The sequence below is a fragment of the Antennarius striatus genome, chromosome 3 (genome assembly GCF_040054535.1).
Source record: "Antennarius striatus isolate MH-2024 chromosome 3, ASM4005453v1, whole genome shotgun sequence".
NCBI lineage: Eukaryota > Metazoa > Chordata > Actinopteri > Lophiiformes > Antennariidae > Antennarius > Antennarius striatus.
In genome coordinates, this window is record NC_090778.1 from 26545070 (window position 1) to 26569133 (window position 24064).

Here is a 24064-nt window from a genome sequence, read left to right on the forward strand (position 1 = left end):
GGCGGCGAGAGAGGAAGCGAGACGCGGGACCGCAATCGTTCTCCGGTGGAGATGAGTTGGTCCTGTGATCAGCGTCCCTCCAAAGGGAGACTGCAACGCGGCGTTTTCTCCCCAGATGGAAGCCGCGATAGGCAGATAATGAGGAGTTCAGGCTTTTTCCCGGTCGCAGAGGATGAACCATTTGGCTAGGGGGGTGGGGGGGGGGCACACGTTGGGACCGTATCTCCCTAGCTTCTGACTGCGGCAGCTCTTTCCCAACGCCGCTCATTTTCAACTCCCCCGGCGGTATCGCCAAATAACATTCCGTCTGGGACAGAAATAATTGCCCGAAATGCATAATTCCTGCCAAATTGACTTCATTCTAATTTGATTCCAGTTATTCTCTACACTTATCTTCACTTCCTCTCTGTTGTTACCCCCCCTCCCCCCCAGTCCTCTCAGCCAGTCTACAGAGTCAGATCTGATTGTGTTTACAGAGTCTGGTCCTTCTCCGGATGTGTGCCGATTGGATTAATCCGAACGCGACGCTTTATAAACTGTTGATAAACCGGCGGCTCTTATCAGCAAACATTTTGCACCGAGGGGTCTCCTAATGAAAGGTAAACGGGTTCCAGCTGACGGAGGAGAAGGGATGACGTTCTAATCAGACTCCAGGAACATTATTCCACTTCTTTCCTCTGACAACGATTTGGGATTCTCCACCGACTCATTAATGGGCCGTGTTTATAATCTGGAGTGGACGAACTGCAGGTAATGTGTGGTACTTCAAATGATTAGCGCCTCTCGCCATGCGGCTTGAGGGCTAGAATACCATTTCCTGCCTGGAACGGCAGAACTACAACAACCGCGGCTATCGTCGCTAACAGCGCTGTCACGGATGAGACTGGCTGGATTAGGGATTACCACGCCTCAAACACGAGATTACCGTTACTGAACCCATGAACAGAAGAGAGACAGGAGTGTCTGCACAAACCAGCAACCGCAAAATACAACAGCTTCTTTTACTTCCTGTTTAGCCTTAAAGCGTCTCCACTGGAACCATTTTTAATCTCTTCAGTCCTGGATGAATGGATAGAAGATGTCACATGACTTTTCAAGGTAACTTCCTGTTCTAGAGTTTAATTTCAAATTAATAATCCCAATCTGTCTTCTCCTCAAGTGTTACACCATGTTATCAATATTAGATCACACAGCGACAGAGTGTAAATGAGGGAATAAGAGAGAGACGGAGAGGGGGTGGCAGGTTCAGGAGGGGAGAGATGCTAGGCTAGTAGTTTCCATTATCTAGATCAATAGATCAATATAGCATTTTCATATTGCATATATAAATTTCTGATTGAAAATATCTCAAACTTCCTCTTGAAATATATATATATATATATATATATATATATATATATATATATTGTTATTTATCTAAATTAAAAATTAGTGAACTAATCAGAAACTATATTAATAAAGTAATAAAACAGTGGAAATGTCACAACCTCCAGTTCAATTTAATAGTAATAAAACCTCTCATTTTCAGTTTAAAGAGTTCCATGTTGTTAATTTCTGGCTGATAACTACGTAAATTAATAAAATGTTTTGTTTCCTTTGTTTTCTGACCTTGAACTCATTCATTCATTTTTTTATTGCACTGAAACAACTGAAATTTTAAAAAAAAACCTTATAATTTGTGTTCAAAAGCGACATTCGCTTTATAAAGTGTCCACTGCTCCTTAATGAGGAATCATAGAAAGAAACAGGACAAAAAACACACGCACACACACGCACACACACACACACACACACACACACACACACACACACACACACACACACACACACACACACACACACACACGGCTGTCTAATTAAAAGGCAGTGCAGAGGGAAGGTGAGGAGGATCATGCTCCAGCGTTTCCTCTAACGAGCCGGGCGAGGGCGGCAACAGGGGCCGGCTGGCGGGGAACACGACCACAAACTGTGTGTGTGTGTGTGTGTGTGTGTGTGTGTGTGTGTGTGTGTGTGTGTGTGTGTGTGTGTGTGTGTAGGGTGGGCAGATAAAAAGGCTACCTGCGATTGTGTTTGAGGGATGAGAGAGGCGGACGGCGGAGACGTCCTCAGGGCGGGGGATGCCTTTGGGTTTGATCACCTGCAGAGGAGCGTTTTGACAAGAGAGGAAACATCTCCTCTGTTTCTAACTTCCTGGAGGGGCGTGTCCCTGCTGGTGTGAGCATGTGCAGGTAAATGTGAAATAACGGGGGGGGGGGGTTTGATGAGATATGCTGGTTTTATGGGCGTTCGCTCCATTCTCCTCCATCCTCCAGTGGTTGCACGTAGATGTGGATCCTATGGGAGCCGTTAGCTCGGCCAAATGACTACTTCTCTGCCGTATCAGAAGCGTCTGTTTTTTTAAAGCAGGCTGTGTGTGATTGTTCACTTTCACACACACTCTGACACACACCGTCAGAACACACAGAAAGATTTCTGCAACCATGAAACCCCGATGCAGGAAGTGTTGATTCCACATCCACTGGAACCAAATTATAGACCTGCTTTTGAAATCGTATTCATAAAAGTCAGTTTATTTTGGAAGTTCCGTTCATGAAACGGATGTTTGTTGATTCCATTTCGGGAGGCAAACCAGCACAGATATCATTTGTCTGATCGATCACCGGAGCTAATCGGATCCATTAGCGGCGATAAGAAGCCGCTTGTTCCTCTCAGACCTGTGTGACCTCCAGCTTGTAGCTGAATGACGCCAGAGGGCCGCCATGCCGGCTAATTCCTTTAGCTTTAGCAGGACACGTTCACAAGGAATTGATTGTCAGTAAAGGTCAGGTGGCGGGTAAGCGACAGCTACGACGCCGTCCGTCGGTCGGACCGTCTGACGCTCGCGCGAAGCTGAAGCTGACGGCAGAGACGAGCTGCAGAAGGAGCTATTTTTGTAAGTAGTGTGTGCGGCGGTGCCAGACAAATGGTGGATCGTTTGTGGTTCCTCCGGGGACCCGGCGTACATTCTCTCACATCTTCACACGGGGGCTCACAGTGATGCACAAACACTAAACGTATCCCAGAGCTTTGCGGTTTGCGCGACTGTGTGTGTGTGTGTGGCCACGTTTTGGAGGCATTAGCGCGTCGAGCCCGTTTGAGGCTACGAGTCGGTGGCGAGGGAGCAGAAACGCAACACGCCAAATGACATCGGATCTCCATCAGCGTCGGTGGAGAATTTCTCTCTCTCTTTGAGGATATTCTCGACAAAACAAGGGTTACAGAAATAGGCGAAAAAGCTAAGGGGTGATGGGGAGGAGCCTGGTTCCACCCCCTTCCTCACTGATCCCGCCCTCCCAAGATGGAAGCGTTGTTCCAAAGCAAACAGCTCTCCCGGCTCCTGATACTAACACATGAATCTTAAGTCTGGTTGGGAAAGGAAATTGAGGCGCTGGCACGCCGGGGGAAGCGGGGCACCGTGAATGAATCTTAATGCACTCTAAATCAGAGCGAAGCCTTGAAGGGCTGCACGGGGCTGCTGTTTATTCCTGTACTGAAGTCAAATCTCCACGGGCGTAGCCGTGTGATGCCTGCTGGTGCGGGGAATCAATTCTTGAGAGACCTTGCGGCGACAGAAGGGGAAATCACAGTGATGTTTGAAAGACGTTCCAGGAGGGGTTTGAGGTAAACTTCAAGGTTTGCTATTTTGCAAAGGCCTCAAGCTCAGGGCGAAGCAAGAAAGACGGAGGTATAATGCTGTGACGAGCAGATGAATCCGACTTTAAAACAAGCAGAGAAGCGAAAGTGATCAGAAACGACTCGTCAAAAACGCCATTTGTTGACGTCTTGATATCCGTGCATTGATCAAACGGAATCACCCGTTGTATTCGGGGTCTATCTGTTGCGTCTTCCTCATGCATTTGAGGACGCAATGCCAAATATGGGAGAGCTTCCAGTTCCCCCGTGAGCTGACATCATCCAGCAGGAAGCCAGCGAGTCAATCCAAGGACAAAAGACTCCGGGGTTATTCAAGGGCGTTTTGGAAACCCAGGAATGGGAGGCGCCGCCTCTGTCAGCACACAGCTGGACGAATCAGGCCTGAGACACGGAACTATGTTGTCAAACACGCCAAAAAAAAAAAAAAAAAAATTCTGAGAGGAAGGGGAACCGGCCGGAGTCGCTGCCTGGAGCAACTCGGAGCAACGAAAGAAATGAAGAGTGACAAGCGATTGTCCAGAACCCCCCACTCCCATCACCTTTCCCTTTGAAGGTGAAGCTCTGGAGATACGCTTCTGATCTATCGTCAGACGGGTTGTCGGAGGTGTGTTTTCAGTTTTACCCTCTGCCGCAAGAAGGGAAAATATACGCGATAGACTTACTAAATATTCCTGCTTAAATACTTTGGATAGGAAGTGATAACCTTTGTGATTGGACAATCATTTCCAGCCAGTTGACAAATCAAAGGTGTAGCCAACGGACTCCGAACCTCAAGGGTAATTACAGAAAAACAGCATCTTTAAGTCCAATCACGCTTTATAAAGACGCTTATGTCATTTCTAATTTGGGTAATAAATCTCCAGTGACATGAAAAGTGAAGGAATTATGTTCTATCATCAGCCTGGCACACAAATCCCTTCTTCCTTCTGTGCTTTTCTTCCCCACATGTAATTACAGGCCTGGTGAGGCTGGCCGCTCGGACGCGGACCGCCTGCAGGGCGGCGTCAACGCCAGGCCGTCCAACCCCAGCGCCTCACCGAGGGTCCAGACTAACCCCCAGCTTTCAGCACCGCTGGATCCTTTACTTTTAGCACCAGGTGGCAAGAACTGGTCTGACTGATAAAGACTATAAAGCGGATCTCCCTACTGGGATTCATTATTACATCCATGAACACATTATGCACATATGCACACACGTGTGCAAAAACACAGCACCTCCCACTGCGACGGAGGTTTAAGAGCAGGAGGGGGGTAAAACCCTCTTAGACGAGCGTGATGGAAACCAAATCCCAACAACATTCCTTTCCGCGTTCCATTCCGGGCGTCCCTATTGTGACGGGATGTTTTTTGCGACTGCAGAGGATGAAAACAGCAATTTTCCAATTACTTTCCTTAAGTCCAATGTTTCCCAGGAAGGCACAGCGGTGCGTCGCCGATGCTAATCACTACCGGGTCGACCAAGAACCAGACAACCAGAAAGACCAAGGACAGGCGGGGATGGATGGCGAGGCGTGGTGCACCCGGGATGAAAGACGGGGACGGTCATGAAATAATTGTTTCTTCTAAGGTTTTTGTTTTCCAGGAGATGCCGGGCAACCTGCCAGGGAAGCCTCCAGCTGTGAGCCCCCGCCAAGGGACCGTGATTGACAGGGAGGGTAAATAGTTGCTAGCAGGGGCCTTGATTGTATCTCTCACCTCTGGCAGAATAGAAAGTCACAGTGGAAGGGTGATTGGGTTTTGTTACAGCCCTTCAGCCACAAATTAAGTTGGCATCTGAGCCGAGCCATCGGATGGGCGCGTTCGTTTCGTGGCGCTTTGTGCTCCTGCTACCGGCCAACAAAAAAAGGCACGCAAACACAAGTCTTTCTCTGCCGCTTCAACAAAAGAGCAACACATCCTAAAGGACAAAGATGCATGAAGGGAAGCGGGTTATTCAAGCAATAAGGAGGTAGAGCCAGAACCAGAGCGAGCAGAGAGGGAAATATGTTTACCAAACACTCTGCAGGGATGGTTTGGGAATTTGAAAGCCTGATTTTTCTGGAAAGTCTGTTGTGCTCAGGTCACGCAATGTAAGAAGGCAGATTTGCCAGCATAGGAGCAACACTTGGCTCGACTAATCTCCCCCCATTGAGAACAAGCTGGAGCTAAAAGACGGGGCTCAATGATGGGGGATACTTAGCACGCCAAACAATGCCCTAGGAGTGTCAGCTGATTCGAAGCAGACGCGGGAGCCCTGGTCGAATTCTGCTTCCACCATTCGAGTGCAATAATGATAGGAAAAACACCACTGTGGCTTCAAACAAAGTGGATTTCTGTCTGTGTTGGATTGGACTCTTAATGCCGGAGTGTCGGAGCAATCACAGGCGCACTTTAGCCGCCGCCTTCAGAAGCAGTTAGGAACATGTTATGGCTGAAAGGGGCTATGTTTGGAGACCCGAGAAAAGAAAAGAAAAAACTCAGGAAAGGGGGCGGAAATGAGAAAGGAAGGGTGACAAGCAGGAGGGAGGGAATGGGAGCGTTGCCAAGCCAACATCAACAACTATTACACGAGACATCACACACGTCAGTCGTGAGGGGGGCCGGACGTGTTTCTAGAAATGTGTCGGTCTACGACCACGTACCTGAACATGTCGCTGGCAGAGTGGAATCCACAAGGTGGCAGCGAGGGGCGAATTCATCCCTAACCCCGCCCCCAACGATACCAGAACCATTTCAGGTGAAATTCCAATGCTTCATTCAAATTGGTAAGATTCCAGAGAGCATTTGGGAATATATGAAAAAAAAATGGATTTAGAGTGCCAAAAGAAGGCTCCGCCCACTTAGCGTTGAGTGTAAATTAGCTTTAGCAAAAATCCTTTTATAGCTAGTTGGACCCTACATGTCCTGTTTAATGTGTGACTCATGCATCGTTGCAACAAGACGCTGAAAGTGTTCTTTGAATTTTCTCTTTATAATTAGTCCTCTTATAAGTTTGGCCAAAGCCAACCTGGTTTAATGACACACTGACCCAGACATAAAATCCTATTTGTGCAGTTCCCTTTGTTCAGTGTCTGCCTGAAAGTACATCAGTGTGAATATATGGTTTGCAATAAACAGGCAGAGTATGCACTGGAGACGGACCCATACAGAACTCATCATCTCTGGGACTGTGAGATTCCAACACCGCCTGGATAATAACCATAAAACGATTTTTCTCCAGTGCATCTCTGCAGGAGTACATGTGCAAACACACAAAGTTGCACACGCACCTACAAAGACAACACGGAACAGGTCCCTTTTGTCCTCTCAACGCTGATGAAAAGCTACCCACTGCGAACTTCAATCACTTTGGAAAATGAGTCGGAGACATGCTACAACCCCAGCAGCGTCATTAAGCCTGTCAGTCAGTCCCCTAGAGTTCGGGGGGAGAGGGGAAACTGCCTTCGGCCTTCTGTGAAGCCCTGAACCAGATCCGGAGGTAGCCGACCCTCCCCTGTGCTGGATCCACGCCTGACACCAGCATAATGAAGCTATATGATTATAAATTCTACTTTGTGCTTCCATAAACCCCCAAATGTCAAACATCCGCACAATGATTTCATTCATATTCTAATGGCGTTCAGGGTGGATGATAACAAACACTATCATGTGAGGAATGATAGCCCAAATCCCATCATACATGTTCCCACGTATCCAAACCCATGCGGCGCACACACACACACATTCACGCACACACACTTTACATGGAGCAAGATAAGCCTCCGCATGCTGTCAGAGGATGGCGTATGATTGGCCTCTGTGGAGCTACCGCTTCTCTGATCATTAACTCTTTAGAGGATCGCACTCCTCTAATCACGCTGAGCCTCTCCGAATAGAAATGAAGTCAAAACCGTGGCCACGCACAAATTTATAGACGCGCGTCTCATTATACACGCGCACAATGGCACAACACTTCCTTCGTCACTACAATCACAGAACGTAATGCGTGTAGGCAGCTGCGAGTAGAAGCATCCCCAAGAAATTAAAGCCATTTTCAGGGAACCTCGAAGTCGCTGTTATTCCACTGAGTTCATCAAAATTCTGCTCTTTTCTGTCCTTCTTTTAGATTTTCAATTTAATACACTCCTAACACTCATAGCAAAGGGCTTCATGAGCAGCAGCGAGCAACATCTTATCTCATTCCTGGAAGTTGTTGAGGTTTTGTGCAGCATGAGAGAAAGATTAAGGTACCTAGTCAGGGTTTAAATAAATCACACCACCTCCTGTATATTTTGTTCATGGCAGAAGAGCTTGGAGTTATCAATGAAGATGCACCAACAAGCATGGAAACACAGCGAAGAGAGCGCGAAAAAAGGTATTTAAGTCCAGTTTAAAAACATTTCAAACAAAATTAAAAAAGAAAAAAGTAACTAAAATTTCCAAAACTGTTAAAATACACCTTTTTGGTGTCTGAGACATTTTTGCATCAAGTTGCGTGTAAATATACTAATAAATAAATAAATACTGCACAGCAAAACTTGCGCAAGGAATGATGCACTCCAGAAACCAAAACCACCCACCAGTGGGAGAATGGGTGCAAATTGTAACCATGGCAACGGAAAAAATGAAAACGTGAAAAATCTTGAAATAGCCAAAGGTGGCAACACTTCAGTAGTTGGTGGCTATTATGCAGAAAGTTCCACGGAAAGAAAATGTAATTGTGAGCTTAACTCCCTTCATCAGTGGCGAGGTGAAATAAATAAAAATCAAATATAAGACGGTTAATCTAAATGTACTAAAAATGAAAATACATCATTTGTCAGATTCTGTCAAGGACCAAGAAAGAAAATGCTATTTTGAGCAGCTAAAAAAAAAAGAATCACGCACTAGTTTGCACACATGTGTAAAAGTTTGAATGACATCACCAGACAAGGACACCCTTCCAACAACGACACACGCCTCGCCAGAAGCACAAAAGCCAGTGGTTGCAATTAAATCTGCTGACCGCCAAAATTAACTTTTTAATATCGAGTCTGGCTACAATAAAACACCAGAGCGGTCTTTACCTGTGGGGCCTTCGCGGGATATTTTACAACCCCAGTCCTCGAGTTAAGTCCAATTCAAGAGCTTTTTCTGCAGTTGGTGTGCAGCCAGCTAAGGTCTGTCTTGACTGTTATTTAGAGACCATACTGTGTGTGTGCTGCAAGGTCAAGTATAAGCAGAACCCGTAGGCCGCTGTCCTCTGCTAAGATGGAGTGCTTTCATTTCACTCACTCGAGGCCTCGTATTTTCTCCCCATTTTATTGCTTTCTCGGAGCGCTTTCCACAAAGACACATTCCGCCGCCTCGTACAGACGCGGGGCTCCCGTCCAAAAAGGGTGCGGGGACGGCCTGGATGCTTTGCCACGGGAACGGGAATGCTGACGCTGCTGTAACTCGGGACAAAAGCTAAAGATGAGACGGGAGAAAGCTGGAGCGAGAAAGAGACTGAGCGCAAGTCTCTGTGTTTAGTTGTTAGGAGTCCGGCCAAACTGAGGCGCCACGATCCCCGTCTTTGGCTGAATGTCAGGGAGTTTTGCAGAAGACCATTTTCTCACTCTGCAAAAATGCTATCTCCTACATCCCTGTGTCTGCCGCTGCTATATATAATGCAAACATCAAACGCTCGCAGGGCTGACCTCTTTATCCCCAGGAGACCTCTTGTAATACAGATACTATTCCCCAAACTCACTCAAAGATGAGTCCAAAACTCCAGCGAACCATCTGAACTTCACCTTATCTCTCAGGACAAGTCCACCTCTATTTTACAGATGGATGAGTAGCGAGGACTAATCCAGTTCCTATCTTTGACTTCACTCTTTGTAAAGATCTGACAGAGCGACAGCACAGATGGAAGAGTGGTATGCCTTGTCCTATACTGTGTTTTCAGTGACAACACTCCATTCACATTGTTGATTCAGATATCTAGAGCAGAACTAAAGCAACAAGAAGTGCATCAGGTAATTTGCTTAAGCAGGTGAGACGTCTAAAGACCACCCAAGCTTTCCAAGACCGTCACACGTCGTCAATGATCATTGATTTCGGTGAAACTGAATCGCTGTGAGGAGAAAACCTTTTCAGGTTTTCCCTCTGAAGTCCTCCAGAGGTTCTGCCTCAACTGTGTGAGACACAAGACATCAAATATAAATGAAGTCAATGTCTTTCTACTCAACAGTCTGCCAGTCGGAGTTCTGATGGATCCGGATCTGTTTCCTGGTGGAAAACAGACAAACAGGAAGTCATCCAGGCAGGTTGGGATCTTACTGATGCTACCAGTTTTGTTATGAAGTAGGCTAGCACGTTCAGGGTCCAGATGTGGGAGTTTTCCCGTTCTGTGTAGAAAAGGACACTTTCTAAGGTTTCTCTGCAGGTTTACCACTAGTGGAGAGGAGACCTGTTCAAGTTTCCCCAGGAAAAAAACCTCCCGGATTCCCAGGAATGTGATATTTTCCATTCCCCCTGTAGGTGCCCTTAACTGGTTAACTCAGTTAGCTTTACCCCCAGCTGTCTTTGCTAAAAGCATCAGATTGTTGGCATTGGCTCGCACAACTTTTTGTACTGCAGCCAATAGGAGGTTGACATTAAGACAGAGTATCCTCACACAAGTGAGAGTTTTTATTTACGAGTTCTTTTCAACTCAATGCATCAACATGATGAATAAAGATGTTTCACGAATAGCTTGAATGAAGTTTGTTCAGTACAGTGAGTCACTGACCTGAAGCTAAATTCTATGGTGGTTCTGTTAATAATTTACAAATAAATAGTAAAAATAAAAAGTTTTGTTCAACCCATATCAAATTCAAGCTTCAATGGACAACGTCTGGTTAGACAGACCTAGTTCCTGTTTAAGCGGTCACAGCTAATGATGCATTCACTCACGCCTTCTTTTTAATTCTGCAATGGAGGGGAACCGAGTGAAGAATGCTGGTGGGGAGCAGGAAGTCGATGGAGGAAGTGGATAGAAGTAAATCTCAGCCTGGCTGTAAGGCTGACTGCTAAGTTCAACCTCTTGCTACTGGACCACCAAGATATGTTAGCCATCTCGATAAGTCGGCAGCATGTCTTGTTTGGCCTGTTTCTATTCCAACTTTACATTTGCCCATTTTTACTGAGGGGTTAGCTGCTAGTATGTTCTACCCTGATGTTAGCAGGGTTACATCTCTAGTTTGGGTTACATTAGCATGGGAAGTTACTTTTCTTGGGCGAGTGTGGCTTTGAGCATGCAGTTTGACTTAGAAACACAACTTTGCTTTTGCCGCTGCTTGGTTTTGTTTGTAGACCATGCATAACACATTATATCTGACTCCACTGCTACATAAACCTATTCATATTTCTGTTTGGGGTCTGGACAACATCAGGACCCGCAGTAAAGAACATCCATACATTTGTCAGCAGTACAATCAGATAAGAGGAGTACAGCTAATGCAGCACAACATTAGCATGCTCCTTAAAAAGCAACATTATTCTATGTTGTCAGGCTAACGTCTGTATCTATGCATTCATCAACCAATCGTTCTTTCAGTCACTCTGATTAATCAGAGCTGCTAATTGCTCCAATGAGTGAAAACATGTCCCCCAGAGGAGACTGTCGGTCTCCGCCTTCGGCTCCGTCTGACCTCTGACCCTAGCTCCTAACCGTCGATTAGCATGCAGCCTTTTTCTACCTATTGACGTAAGACAGTGCTCAGAGTGACTGTTAAAGAGGCTAACAACCAACCACAACATCAACGAAATTTCAATGTTGGCTCCAGAGGACGCCTCCTCCATGCAAATGCGCGGCGTTCTTCTTGACGCCAGCCAGCGTGTCGGTTGGGGGCAGTTGTGGAGGGAGTTGCTTTGGATTTGTAGCTCTCCCTTGTCACAACAATATCTTTTTACCACAGAGCTGCTGACATGATTCATGAGCCAAAAGACTTGATGTGGTGTTGGTGTACTGGCCAAATGAAATCCCCCCGGCACACTGATATAGGTTTCTGTGCTCTACCAGCTACTGTAGCTAAGGAGCCATTTCACACCGCTGGGCTGGAAATAGGTCCCACTGAAGCTAAATCAAGCCGCTTCCCCCCCTCCCCAGCGCCGGTCGCTGGAGACGGCGTTTCGACACATAATTCTACTCACTTGTTCAATAAACACATACAGGCATTTGCTGGCTGTCTCTCTGTTTCCTTTCTCCCTCTCCTTTCCTACCTTGACTTTCTAACTAACTTCGTTGGCTTTCCCTCTCTCCTTTTTCACCCCTAACCGCCTCTTCCAAGCACCTCTCTTTCCCTCGCTCCTTCGCCTTCATTAAAATGGACTTCCTAAAGCCTCCATTCGTCTTGCTGACAGCTCCGCTATCGATCGCACCGGAGAAAAGGGATGCAGTTCCAGAGCTTTAAATGGCTCTCAGGCCGGCTACAGGCTGGACTGAGGCCGGAGAGGAGGGGGCTGCTGGCCAGGAGGTCTGCCCCTCCCACCCCCCACTAAAGATTATGAGCCATTTTTTGTTCCCGGTGAACAACACCTTGATAACACTGAGAGCTGGAATCAGGACACAATTTACCGACTTGGTAATTATTTACTCTGATGAGATTAGATTAATTAATCCCAAGGGATTTAAAAATAGTCTTCCTCTTCACGCCTCTGGTGGGCTCGGCTAAAAATGAGAAACACATTATAAAAGACGAAGAAGGAACGATGGGAGTGTTGCAGTCGACTACACTAAAATGCAATCTATTTCCAGCTCAAATCAGCCGCAATCTGGCGGAAGATGAATTTCGTCTTCATCCCTCTGGTCGGGTGACGTCAAACACTCCTGTCAAGATTGACGATCGGACACTTGATTTTCTTAATGATTAAATGCTCTGAGGCTTCTTATTCTGTGTCCCGCGGCACCAGAGGACTCCCTCCTCCTTCTGATGAGTGCCTTCTATGTGTCTGCTGGTCGTCATCTATAATCATGCCGTGCAGCAAGACGCCACGTCGGTGAGCGAGGGAGTCTCCTGTGACCATGTCACTGTTTATTTGTGATCTAATCTGTCCTTCTATATTGCCCTTGATTGGAGCAGCGCAGACAGACATGGTGTAATATTTAAGACAAATCACTCAACTTCCCGGCTGTGAGCGGTTCAATCTACGCCGCACTGCAGCGTTTAAATGAAGGTCTTATTAGGGGGACATGTGATGCTCGGGTATTGACACTTTAATCAGTAAACGCTGGAATCCATGCAGCTTTGTGGAGCTAATTTAAAAAATACACGGCAACGCGTCTGATCTTCCTAAAGGCCGCTCCGCGTAATAAACACAGGGTCAAGGATTCTGTGAAACGGAGAAGGGAAAAGACAAACAGGGGTGTAGAGGCGTGAGGGAGGGGGCGTAAAGGAAGGAAGTGGAGGTGATGTGGAAGGGTGAGGGAAGGAGAAATGCAGCATGGGGCGCTGAGGAAGGAGAAGGGGAGGAGGCGTCAGAGAGCAGCAGTCGATATAACGGCAGTCATTCATCTCCCTGACAGCCTTCCAAATGTTCCGCTGGGGGAGACACAGAGCTGCGTCACCCCCCCCAATGCAGCAAACGCACACATGCCTTAACACGCGTGTGTGTCCGCAGACAGGAAACACGTGTTAATCAACCTGGATTTGGTTACACACTCCGTGTTTTTGGGTCAATAGTATGTTTGCAGGGCAAAATTACGCTGTAACGTATGTATGTACATATCAGAACCACGGGCGTCAGGTAGACGGTAACACATGTTCACACACATATACATGAAGAAAGTATCAGTAAGTGATGTCATAGCGCCTCAATAAGAAAAGTGTCAAACATTTGCGTCTTAGATACAAAGATTTTGGTATTTTGTTTTTTGGGGGGGTTTTTTGCATACATTTTTTGGATAAAATAATCAATTTCATGATAAATAATGAAAATTTTTCACATTTTCTAAGCAAAGCAATGAATAATTTCTATTTTTTTTAAAAACATGTGACGACTGCAACAACCAAATTTAGTCAGTAAGTCTCAAAAAAGCCTACAAACGTTTAGGAAGGCAAACTAAGATATTTTATATTCAGCAACATGATATTATGGGATGGAAACACAAAGATTTGCTCCAAATAACAGACACGCTAACACACAATTGTGTTCCAAACACAACTTCCATTCATTTACTGACAACTAAACATGAACACAAGTCTTTGTCATTACATTTAAGGACTTTTGTCCCCAAAAGGAAGACAAAACACTAGTGTCCCTACAATGTACACAATACCAACACACACACACACACACACACACACACACACACACACACACACACACACACACACACACACACACACACACACACCTACACACACACACACACACCCCTACACACGCACGCCTGTTCTCCAGGTCTGGTCATGGCCCACTGGCTGATGCCTGCCGTCCATCTCCCATGATTCATAGCTAAGCGAGGCTCTGTACAGCGGTTCCAAACCGCCGAGCCGAGGCGAGCCGGCGTGTCATTCAGCCCCGACGGGTTGGACATGTTGTCGGATCCGCTGCGCCGTCGGCCAGCTCTGCACCTGAACAAGGCGCATCAAGAGGCGTGGCAGCGGCGCTCCCGTATGCGGTAGCGTCGCTCACAGCGGACGAGTGAAGTGCACACGGCGGGTAAGGAAAGCGTTATCTTTCATTTAGTCAAACGCCACTCTCGAGCGCCTAGGCTCCACATTTCCAGCTAAATTAGCCCATCTGATCATCCCCCAATCCTCCTTCTTAATCACCAAAGCAGTGGAGGCTAACGGGGAGAGACAGGGGCGCCAAACGCTCCCCCCTCTGCCATCCTCCATTAGCGTGCGCTCCGAGGAAAGATGGTGGCAACATGCGTCCATCCCGTAATGACTCCTTAATGATCCTCGCCCCTTTCAAACCGTGACCCCAACAAGAGGAACACCCACACTTTGGCCTCTTCCTCCCCCTTTATTTAGAGGCTCATCTCTCAGCCTTCAGCCTCATTAACCCACCGGCGTCCAGCAGGATCCACCCGCATCCAGATAAACACCCGTGATGAAATAGTCCGTGTCACTTTCAGAGTGAAGGGCAAAGTTTGAGCAAATTCCTTTCGGCAGATGGAGCGAGAGCTTAGAAAAACAAAGCCAGAGTTTGGGGGAAAAAAAACAAAAAGGAAAGGAAAAAGAGGAAGGAATCGTACAACCGTAGATCCTTCGGATAAAACATTGTTTGCATCCTCTGTGATTGTGATTTCCAATTTAACTCCGGGGTTGGGGGAGTTAGCGCAATCTTTTCGACATCACACAAGATATAATGACAGAGCGCACGGTGGCCAACCCGACTCAGATTCTCCTAAATACTCACACCCCAAATTAGGGGTTACCTCCCTCCAGTTAAACCTACTATTTGGGATGAAATTGTCTTGGAAAAGGGAGTTCGGAGAGGAAAAGCCTAGATTTACAGTTGAGTTCACAATGAAAGAAGAGACAGAAGACGGTTACTGGCAGGCCTCGGATGAAGCCAGGTGTGGAAACTGGGACAACAAGAAAAGTTAGGAAGAGAAACTCCCAGCTAAAAAGACGGTGGGAGTGTGTTTATGTTCTATCTTCAGAGACTATGACAGCTGAAAATCTGCTCAGGATATTTCCAAAAGGCAGCGAGCGAAAAGAAAAACACTAAATTCACACTAGCCGATGACCTCACCGGTTTGGACCGCAGCTCGCCGTCCCAGTCGAGGATGACAGAGCGCTCACTCTCTGAGTTTTCCTCCAGCTTGGCTTTGTCTTGCCCTTTCCTTACACACAAGTATCAAGGTCAGGATTTTGATTAGGAATCGGCCGGTCGGCCTCAGGAGGGTGGTCAATATTTATTTTATGCCTCCCTGTGCTGTAAAGACACAGCAGAGATTTTATTCCCGAGTGAAGAAGATGAAAAGCCACCCTTCGCCAGTAGAACAGAACCAGGTACAGTCTGCCTACTAATTTATGGAGGACACTCATCTGTTCTTCGTCCCTCTCTGCTCCTTCATCACCAACGAGCCTCTGCTCCTCCTGCAGTCGACACCATAGCAGAGGAAATGTGGTAAACTTGGTTTTTCTTGCGGTATCAGAAATGGAATAATTAAAAACAAAGGGCAGCAGATTAACTCATAGATGTATTCCAGTTATACTGTTATGAAGCTGTAGATTTAAACGTAAAGTAATCCCTCGTTACTCGCGGTTAATGCGTTCCAGGACCACCCATGAAAAATGAAATTCCGCCATATAACAACAAACAATTTATTTTATCATTTACGGCACTTTAAACGTTTATGAACCCTCCCCATACTGATATTAAACCACCTTATATCTGTAATACCTTTTCCCACACTCTGATAGACTGTTTGAAGCAATTCTGTATTCAAGAAAAGTGTTTCTTTAATACATGGAAGTGTGTTTCCTTTCCGAGACTCACGGAACGCAGCACACACACATGGATGCTGTCAGCTACTAGCATGCACGTATCAGTTGACTACCTACTAAAAATCTGCGATATAGTGAAGCTATGCATTTTGCAGCGCGAATAAGCGAGGGATTTCAGTATATAGAACCCGGATTTTTCAGTATATAGAACCCACTCTAATTAAAACTATGTTTTTCTACATGTGGTGCTTACTATTCTACCAATGTCATTCCTCCCCCCCGGACTGCACCTCCAGTCAGAAACAACATCCTGTCCTCGGCCTCGAGGAAGTGACCTCAGGCCAGATAAAACGCTCACATCAGAAACACAAACAGCCGACCGGCCGTAATGAGTCGTCCGCTGGGCTCTGGCGTGTTCTGAGGGAGACCAGGTGGTGTGACACACATATGACTCTGATTAGGGGGCCTTCAGCGGAACCTCGGGGGGGGGGGGGGCACGCAGGACCAATCGGGACCATTTGTATATGATGCAACTACTGCTGGTGGTGGGTCACCTCCCCCCCCCGGTGCCCCTGGACCTTCTGGCATGAGTGGTCCGTTTGCCTTTTGTGTTCAAGTTGGGGGAGCAGGTATTGTATTCCCCAACTAAGAAGCAACATGTGATCAACCTGGGCTTCAGGATGTTCAGTAAATTCGCAAACACACAGATAAAACCCATAGTTGATTGGTCAGGTTCTGCTGCAGCCGGGCAGTCAGACCTACAGAACCCACAAAACCGACACTAATGACTCTGCAAGTGTCTCACAATCGCCTCTTTCTCTGTAACTTCATTATTTTTGGCACTCTGCAGATTCATAATCAGACTTCTGCCCTGCACATATCCTGGAACCGTGGGAGGGATGTCAAATGGACCTCTGGCCTCGTTCTTCATTCAAGCTGTTGCATTGTGTGATGCTTGTTAAAGCGTCTCTCGGTATCAGCGAAGACAAACAAGCAACCTGCCGGCCTGGTGGAGAGGATAAGGGCCTCAAGGGGAAGCCGGGCCATTCTTCGCCTAACGTGATGGGAATTGTGTCGGAACAAGCACCTGTCACCTTCACCGCTGCCACCGCCGCCCGACAAAGGACAACGGGAAGTAGGAGATAGAAGGAAAGGGCATCAAATGCTAAAGGACCCCTCTCTATCACTAAGGACAAAGCCTCAGACACTCGGCTACATGGACCAGGTGGGTATCAGCATCAATAAGGCAAAGCAGCTGCTGTGGACGTCCTACCCAACCACCCACCCCCCAACATCACCTTCATCTATTCCCCCTCTGACTGGACACCCGTGGTTTTAAATAGACGACAGCAGCAGCATCCCTGTGTCCTTCAGAATCCCTCCATCAGGCAACCTTGATTCATTGTCCCCTTGTAGCGACCGTTAGCATCCATTAGCATCCAAAGCCGCCGAGTTGTGCGCGTCTTACCTCTCTGTCCTTCAGCTTCATGGCCAGAACCAGCTGGTTGCGGTGGTTGGTCAGCGCCTCACGGTAGTTCCCCTTGGAGAAGAATGCCGAGCCCAGATTCCCATGTGCGCGGCATTCCCCTGTTTGGTCACCTGAAGAGGAAACACCCAACAGAATGAGCGAGTCTGGTGTGACTTCAAAGCAACCGGTGTTTATTTCACATTGCCCCCGCCTCCACTGCCTAAGGGCGACTTTGAACCACATCTACGCCAACCGCCATGCAGCTGCAACCTTAAAAAGGAAAGTTGCCTTCATAAGTTCTCCACACTACAGCAGCTTCCATGACAGCTGGTGGTGTTGATCTCAATGCTCCAGAGGCTACTAAGGGGAAAGCCTTATTATTTCTGCCTGACAGAGAGGCCCCACAGATGGGGGGCCAGAGCAACGCTTCACCTGAGAACCACGGCTCCTTATCTCCAGCTGCTGTACCCAGTCATGTGTCAAACTGTGTGGGGGTGAGACGAGTGGAGCCAGTCAGTGCTGCTCTCCCTCGACTGTTTCCTCACCGCAATCCTAAGATTCATTTTTCCCTCGCCGAGACTTCCCTCTTTGTCGACGCCCACGCAGCATAAATAAATAACGTCTATTTTGGAGCAAAAATAATGGCTCTAATAATGTCGGCTTTTCACAGATCTAGCTGGAGTCAATTTTAAACCCACTGGGACACCACCGGTTGGTTTGTGGACTTCTGTCTTGAAGCATCAACCTGGCTTTATTGTTTGGACCAACTTGGATTCGGAAATTACCAAATATGGAGGGAAAGGCGGAGTCACATCCTAACATTATATCAAATCAAAATCATAGCAGTAGAAACCATCAATTAACTGGCTGCCACAAGGTGATAAAGCAAGTTTTAAGTACGTCATTTTCCGCTCTTTAAGGCGCACAAAATACTGTGGGTTAATTAAATCGTGTTTTAAGTGGAGCTCCCCCTATTGGTCACTAGGAATAACATAGATTGATTTAGCGACAGATTCCTGTATCAGACCAAGAAGTTTTCTTTTTATATAGTCAATAGGGAAAGATTTTGGTATGTACCTTTATGGGTAATTTTGAGCTAAATGTTATCAGAATATGCTACTTTAAAAGACTTGCAGTTTAGCAGGTATCATGCTGTATGACCAAAAAGTGTCAGGAAAGACCGTTCACCTAAGGTCTTGGCCACCTCCAGGTCCTGATGCATGTAGCCGGTGCTCTTCTCCGTGTTGCCCAGCGACCAGTGGGCGCTGCTGAGGGCCGAGAAGACGGAGCCGCGGAGCTTCAGGCTGCACGTGCCGATCTTCAAAGCGGCTTCCAGCACCACAACAGAGGCCGTGTGGTGGCTGGCTGTCAGCAGCTCCTGCCCGATCACAGACACCACCACAAAGGGACTTTTGTCCAGCTTCATCTTCTGCAGCTGCTGATAGGTGGGTTCCAGAGACTCTGCAGGAAGGACATATGTAAGGGAAAAATTAGAAACAGACTGAAGATATGACAAAATCTAACCTTGTGCCGCCGCTGGATGATGTTGTTTTTACCAACCGGGACAAAAGCGCCTCGTGTCTGGATTCACATTGTGTTTTTCTCTGCTAGCGGTTGTGTTTTGTCTGCCTGGATAAGAATAGCCTGCAGCTTGTCTGAGTGACGGCTTTCACTGACAATGTGACAACAAGTCAGCGTGCAAAATGTTTTTCTTATCCCTCCTTTCTAACTGGGGTAAACTCAGGCAATTTCCAGCCGCTCCACACATGAAAACGGGATCATGGTGGGGATGCTGCTGCAACGGGAGCATCGGGAGAGGACTGCAAAGCGAAGGAGAACCTGCAAGGTGACCTTTGGAGAGGTTGATAACGCTCACAATGACATAAATCAATGGGAGGCCACCTGGGGTTTGGGGATCCTCACCCCTTCAAGCTTATAAAGACAGGAAGCAGCGGGGCGGGGGAGGGGGAGGAGACACGCCCAAGTGTGTGTGAGCTGGTGTGTATTTGCATTAATCTGGGGGATGCTTAATTCTTGTATATGCAAATGTTTTAAGCAGTTGATATTAATTAGGTCAAAGCGCTTTATGGACGTGTGAGGTGCAAAAAGCCTCCATAAAGTGCTTCTTTCATTTGTTCAGACAAACATTAAGCATGCAGTCACAATATCTGAACGAGTGCAACAGTTCTTGAAAACACACGGAGACAATAATTCATCACACACACACACGCATACACACACACATTCAAAAGCATTACTGATGATGCTCCTTCAAGAGCGCTGTTTCTGTTCCAGCGCTTGGCAGAATGTGGCATTCTCAGAGCCGGTGCGTGAATATAATATCCATTCATAGCTTATAATTGCCTTCAGACTGACACCGAGAGCTGAGTCATAAATCAAACGCCCAGAGAAGCGTTGTTCTTTTTTTTGTGTGTGTGTGTTTTGTTTTATTAAAGGTGAGACAGCTGCTGCATTCATAAACAGGAAGTCATGACAACATCCCGTTGTTTCACAGACGCACACAGACAAATGTTGAAGTGTTTATTAAGCCTCGTATCGAAAGGATTAAAACTCCACTTTGGTGACGTGAGGCCGTGCCCTCAGTTTTGTCTCGAAGGTTGTTTCGACATTGCTTCGCAGTTGGGGCCTCACCTTACAGTAATGATGTACATGTGGACATAAATACCTGATTGACATGACCTCAAAGGGAATCAAACACACTGACCACACCTCACAGGGTTAATCAACTGAGACAAGACTTGCCACCACAAGAACTGAAGAAGCCTCTTGGATGAGAGGCACAAAGTCTTCATGAAACTTTCTGAAAGTCTAGTGGACTGATTTAAACAGCTTTGGAAAAACCATGACCTGGACAACTGAGAACCTACACAGAAAAAACAGGGTTGCCCAACATTTGTCCTCTTCTCCACGATGAAGGCTTGATGCCTTCAAACTCAGTTGCTGCTAAGACTAGTCAACAACTTGGAAGAGTTAGCAGTTAGTAAGTCTGCTAACAACACTCAGCAGTTAGTAGGAGCTAGCGACTAGTTGCTGTTTTCAGCTAGTGCTAGTTAGTAGCTGATATCAAGTAGCAGCTAACTCAAAAAAGACCTGCAGCTAAAACCAACTCGTAGAGTGAGTTTAAAGAACTTGGGCACTGATCTGATCTTCTTCTTTTCCTTTCGGCTTTTCCCTTCAGGGGTCGCCACAGCGAATCAGTTGCCTCCATCTAACCCTGTCTTTTGAATCCTCTTCTCTCACACCAACTACCTTCATGTCCTCTTTCATTACATCCATAAACCTCCTCTTTGGTCTTCTTCTAGGCCTCCTGCCTGGCAGTTCAAAACTCAGCATCCTTCTACCAATATATTCACTATCTCTCCTCTGGACATGTCCAAACCATCTCAGTCTGGCCTCTCTGACTTTATCTCCAAAACCTCTAACATGTGCTGTCCCTCTGATGTACTCATTCCTGATCCTATCCATCCTGGTCACTCCCAGAGAGAACCTCAGCATCTTCATCTCTGCTACCTCCAGCTCTGTCTCCTCTCTTTTCCTCAGTGACACTGTCTCTAGACCAAACAACATCGCTGGTCTCACCACAGTTTTGTACACCTTTCCTTTCATTTTAGCTGAAACTCTTCTATCACACATCACACCTGATACTTTCCTCCACCCGTTCCATCCTGCCTGGACACGCTTCTTCACCTCTTTTCCACACTCTCCATTGCTCTGGACTGTTGACCCTAAGTACTTAAAATCCTCCACCTTCTTGATCTCTTCTCCCTGTAACCTCACTCTTCCACTTGGGTCCCTCTCATTCACACACATGTACTCTGCACTGATCTGATCTGATGCTGACAAATGGACACGGGCAAGGACATCATTTCCTCGATGGCGGTCATGAAGAACAAACAGACCCTCTGTGGCCCCAGCGCAGCCAATCAGGAGTCAGAACCGGAACAAAAAAGAGCTGAACAGATGCCACCATGGGACTTCATCAAACACATCCTCCGACAGATTAAACCGTCCCCTCGGTTGATGCAGATGGACATCTTACATCACCTGGGGGGGGTACAGTAAAAATACGAGAGGTGAGACTGCATCAGTTTCCCTTTGGTTGTAAGAAATACAGTACTAGTCACTTGAGAACACAACAGCTGCTCTGCTCTGGAATAATGAGGAGAAAACTGGATGTGAGCGAGGACGAGTGGGAGTTGGAGCGTCGGGGAGAAGGAGTGGAATCGTCTACGACACGGAGAACGAGGGGATTATACGTATAATATTAGATTTACTGCCAAAACAAAGCAAGCCTTAATGAATACACTTCAGCGCCGTCCTCCAGGACGCCCGCCTTGATCTGCTTCTCTTCTCTCGTTATTTGTCTTCCTTTTTGTCGTCTTTATTTAACTATTCTTATATATGGGTGTCACCGGGCGGATCTTTTTTGCTCCGTGGCAGAAAAATAACAAACATAAAGGTGCTATGGGAGGACTGTAAACATCCCATCGTGTCGACGTGTCTGCGCTGAGATAAATGACGGAGATAAGCCAACGCCGCAATCACGGCGAGATGCAATCTTCCTCGGCAGCACGGGAAAAACATGGAGTTTATGCAAAGACGGGAATAATGTCGTGTTTACAGAGCTGCTGTAAGGGATTTGTGTGGTATTACAAAAGGATGACATCTTTTTAGTGTCATTAAAAAGTTGTTATACACAGACTTGAAATCGTATTTTATTTTTCAGGCCCTTCAACGATTTGATTTATCCGACGGCGGCATTTCACATCACTGCTTTTAATAAGCATCACAGCGTCAGACAGGAGGCAGGAAGGCTTTGAGCTGCTAACGGGAAATATTACAAATTGATTAAAAAAAGTTTTCATGTGTTTTCTTTCCCTTGTTTGTCTTGTATTTTGATTGGCTGAGTCCAATCAGGTGACATGACACGACGGAGGACAGTTGTTGATTCCGTTGGGGGTTGGTTGGATCCAGATCCAAACCCAGTGAGGTTATTGATACTCTGGTCGTTTTCCTACCATGACGTGCGGAGATATCGGTTAACAACAGCTGGTCGCATCGAGGAAAAGCTCGAGTATGTCTCGGCTGCAATTAAATCAAGCTAAACACTGAAAAGAGTCCGCTAAGAAGCCAATAAATAACTTTATTTGTCATTTATTGATCTTGAACTGGGGTAGGAGGAGTCGTTGGAACCTGGTTGAGACAGTAGCGTTTAAGAAATCAAGTCTCGTGTTTTAAAAAGGAATTAAAACACAGCAGCGACCAGCATACACTCATTTAAAGGTAGGAAATGCGTCTCAGGTCAGTATTTTTCACCTGTTTGGTCATTTTTGCAGCTTTATTCCCCATTTCTCCATCAGAAATGGTGTTTTAACGTCTGTAGCTTCTGATGTCAGACAACTGAAGCCGCCGGAGCTGAAACGAACCCCCAGAGAGCTGCTGTATTAAAATAGAAGAAAGCAACACACTACCTTTCACTTAACAGGGGAGTAACACTGATTATCCTCCCTGTTCGCCGGCGTAACATTGATTACCTTCCCCCCCTGCGAGAAGCCCCTCTGAGAGGATCATTGCTCCTAATCCTCTGACCTACTACCTCTCCTTAGCGCACCTTGGATTAGGTCCTCTGTTGGTTGCCCGGCACTGAGGGAAAATGAGGTAAACAATTAGGAGATTAGCCGGCTTGAACTACATGTTGGTCTTCCCGTATTCGAGGGATCCATTTTGGTGCTCGTATTTGGGCTCACGCCCAAAAAGCTTTCTCGCCTCGGCTCCAGTCATTCCCTAATTTGCTCGACGTTGCCCTCCCTTCTTTATTTTCTTTACAATATTCTATTTCTTCTGCCTTCGTAACATAAATATTGAAAAGATTCTGCGTTTAATTCAAAGTTAAAAAAAACCCCGATTCCTCGCCGAACAAAAGCCCCTCAGAGTCGAGAGGCGCTGATTCGGCTGCACACTCCAGTAAATTTTGGATTATAACACAAGGCCACATTTATTCAATTTTCAGCCCTGTTTGGAAAAGACTTGATGACAAAGCAAGAGTCCAGGATGACTCAATCTAAGTTGTCATCCAGATCTGTAGAATAATAAATCCTCCGCAGTGGTCATCTGTGGGAAAATTGCTGCCAGGTTTGCTTGGAGGCTCATTAGTCGAGCGCAGACTGATTACTCACGGACAATCAGGTCACTGCAGCTGGCTGATACGATGGGTAATAATGCATCACATACGGAGCACATTTTAGTAGCGATCTGGGCTTAAGTATACTACTTAGAACTCCACTCAGCTTTAGGAGGAAGGCTTACACCGGCGCAGATGCAGACAATGGCATTAGCGCTGGATACTCATTAAGATAAGGAGGCTATCTGGATGTGCAATCAGCCCGACTGACAATAAGATGTGCTGAAGCTGCAGGCGTCCGAGTCCAGAGATGAACGTGTGAAACCAAGAGTCAGTGGCAAAGACTGGACGATGGACAGATGGAACGATGACAGGTAAAGTCACCCCGACACG

At 46.7% G+C, this 24064-nt stretch overlaps 1 protein-coding gene across 4 annotated transcripts in view; it reads right to left on the minus strand.

Moving 5' to 3' along the window:
- The window catches only part of LOC137592314 (tetratricopeptide repeat protein 28-like), a 143514-nt gene that overhangs the window by 32658 nt on the left and 86792 nt on the right, over positions 1 to 24064 (minus strand). For all 4 annotated transcript variants that reach the window (XM_068310397.1, XM_068310398.1, XM_068310396.1 and 1 more), the window contains 2 exons: positions 18718 to 18990; positions 17530 to 17660 (listed from right to left, as the gene is read on the minus strand). In XM_068310397.1, coding sequence (XP_068166498.1) covers positions 17530 to 17660; positions 18718 to 18990 — 404 coding nt within the window. The remainder of the gene's footprint in view (positions 1 to 17529; positions 17661 to 18717; positions 18991 to 24064) is intronic.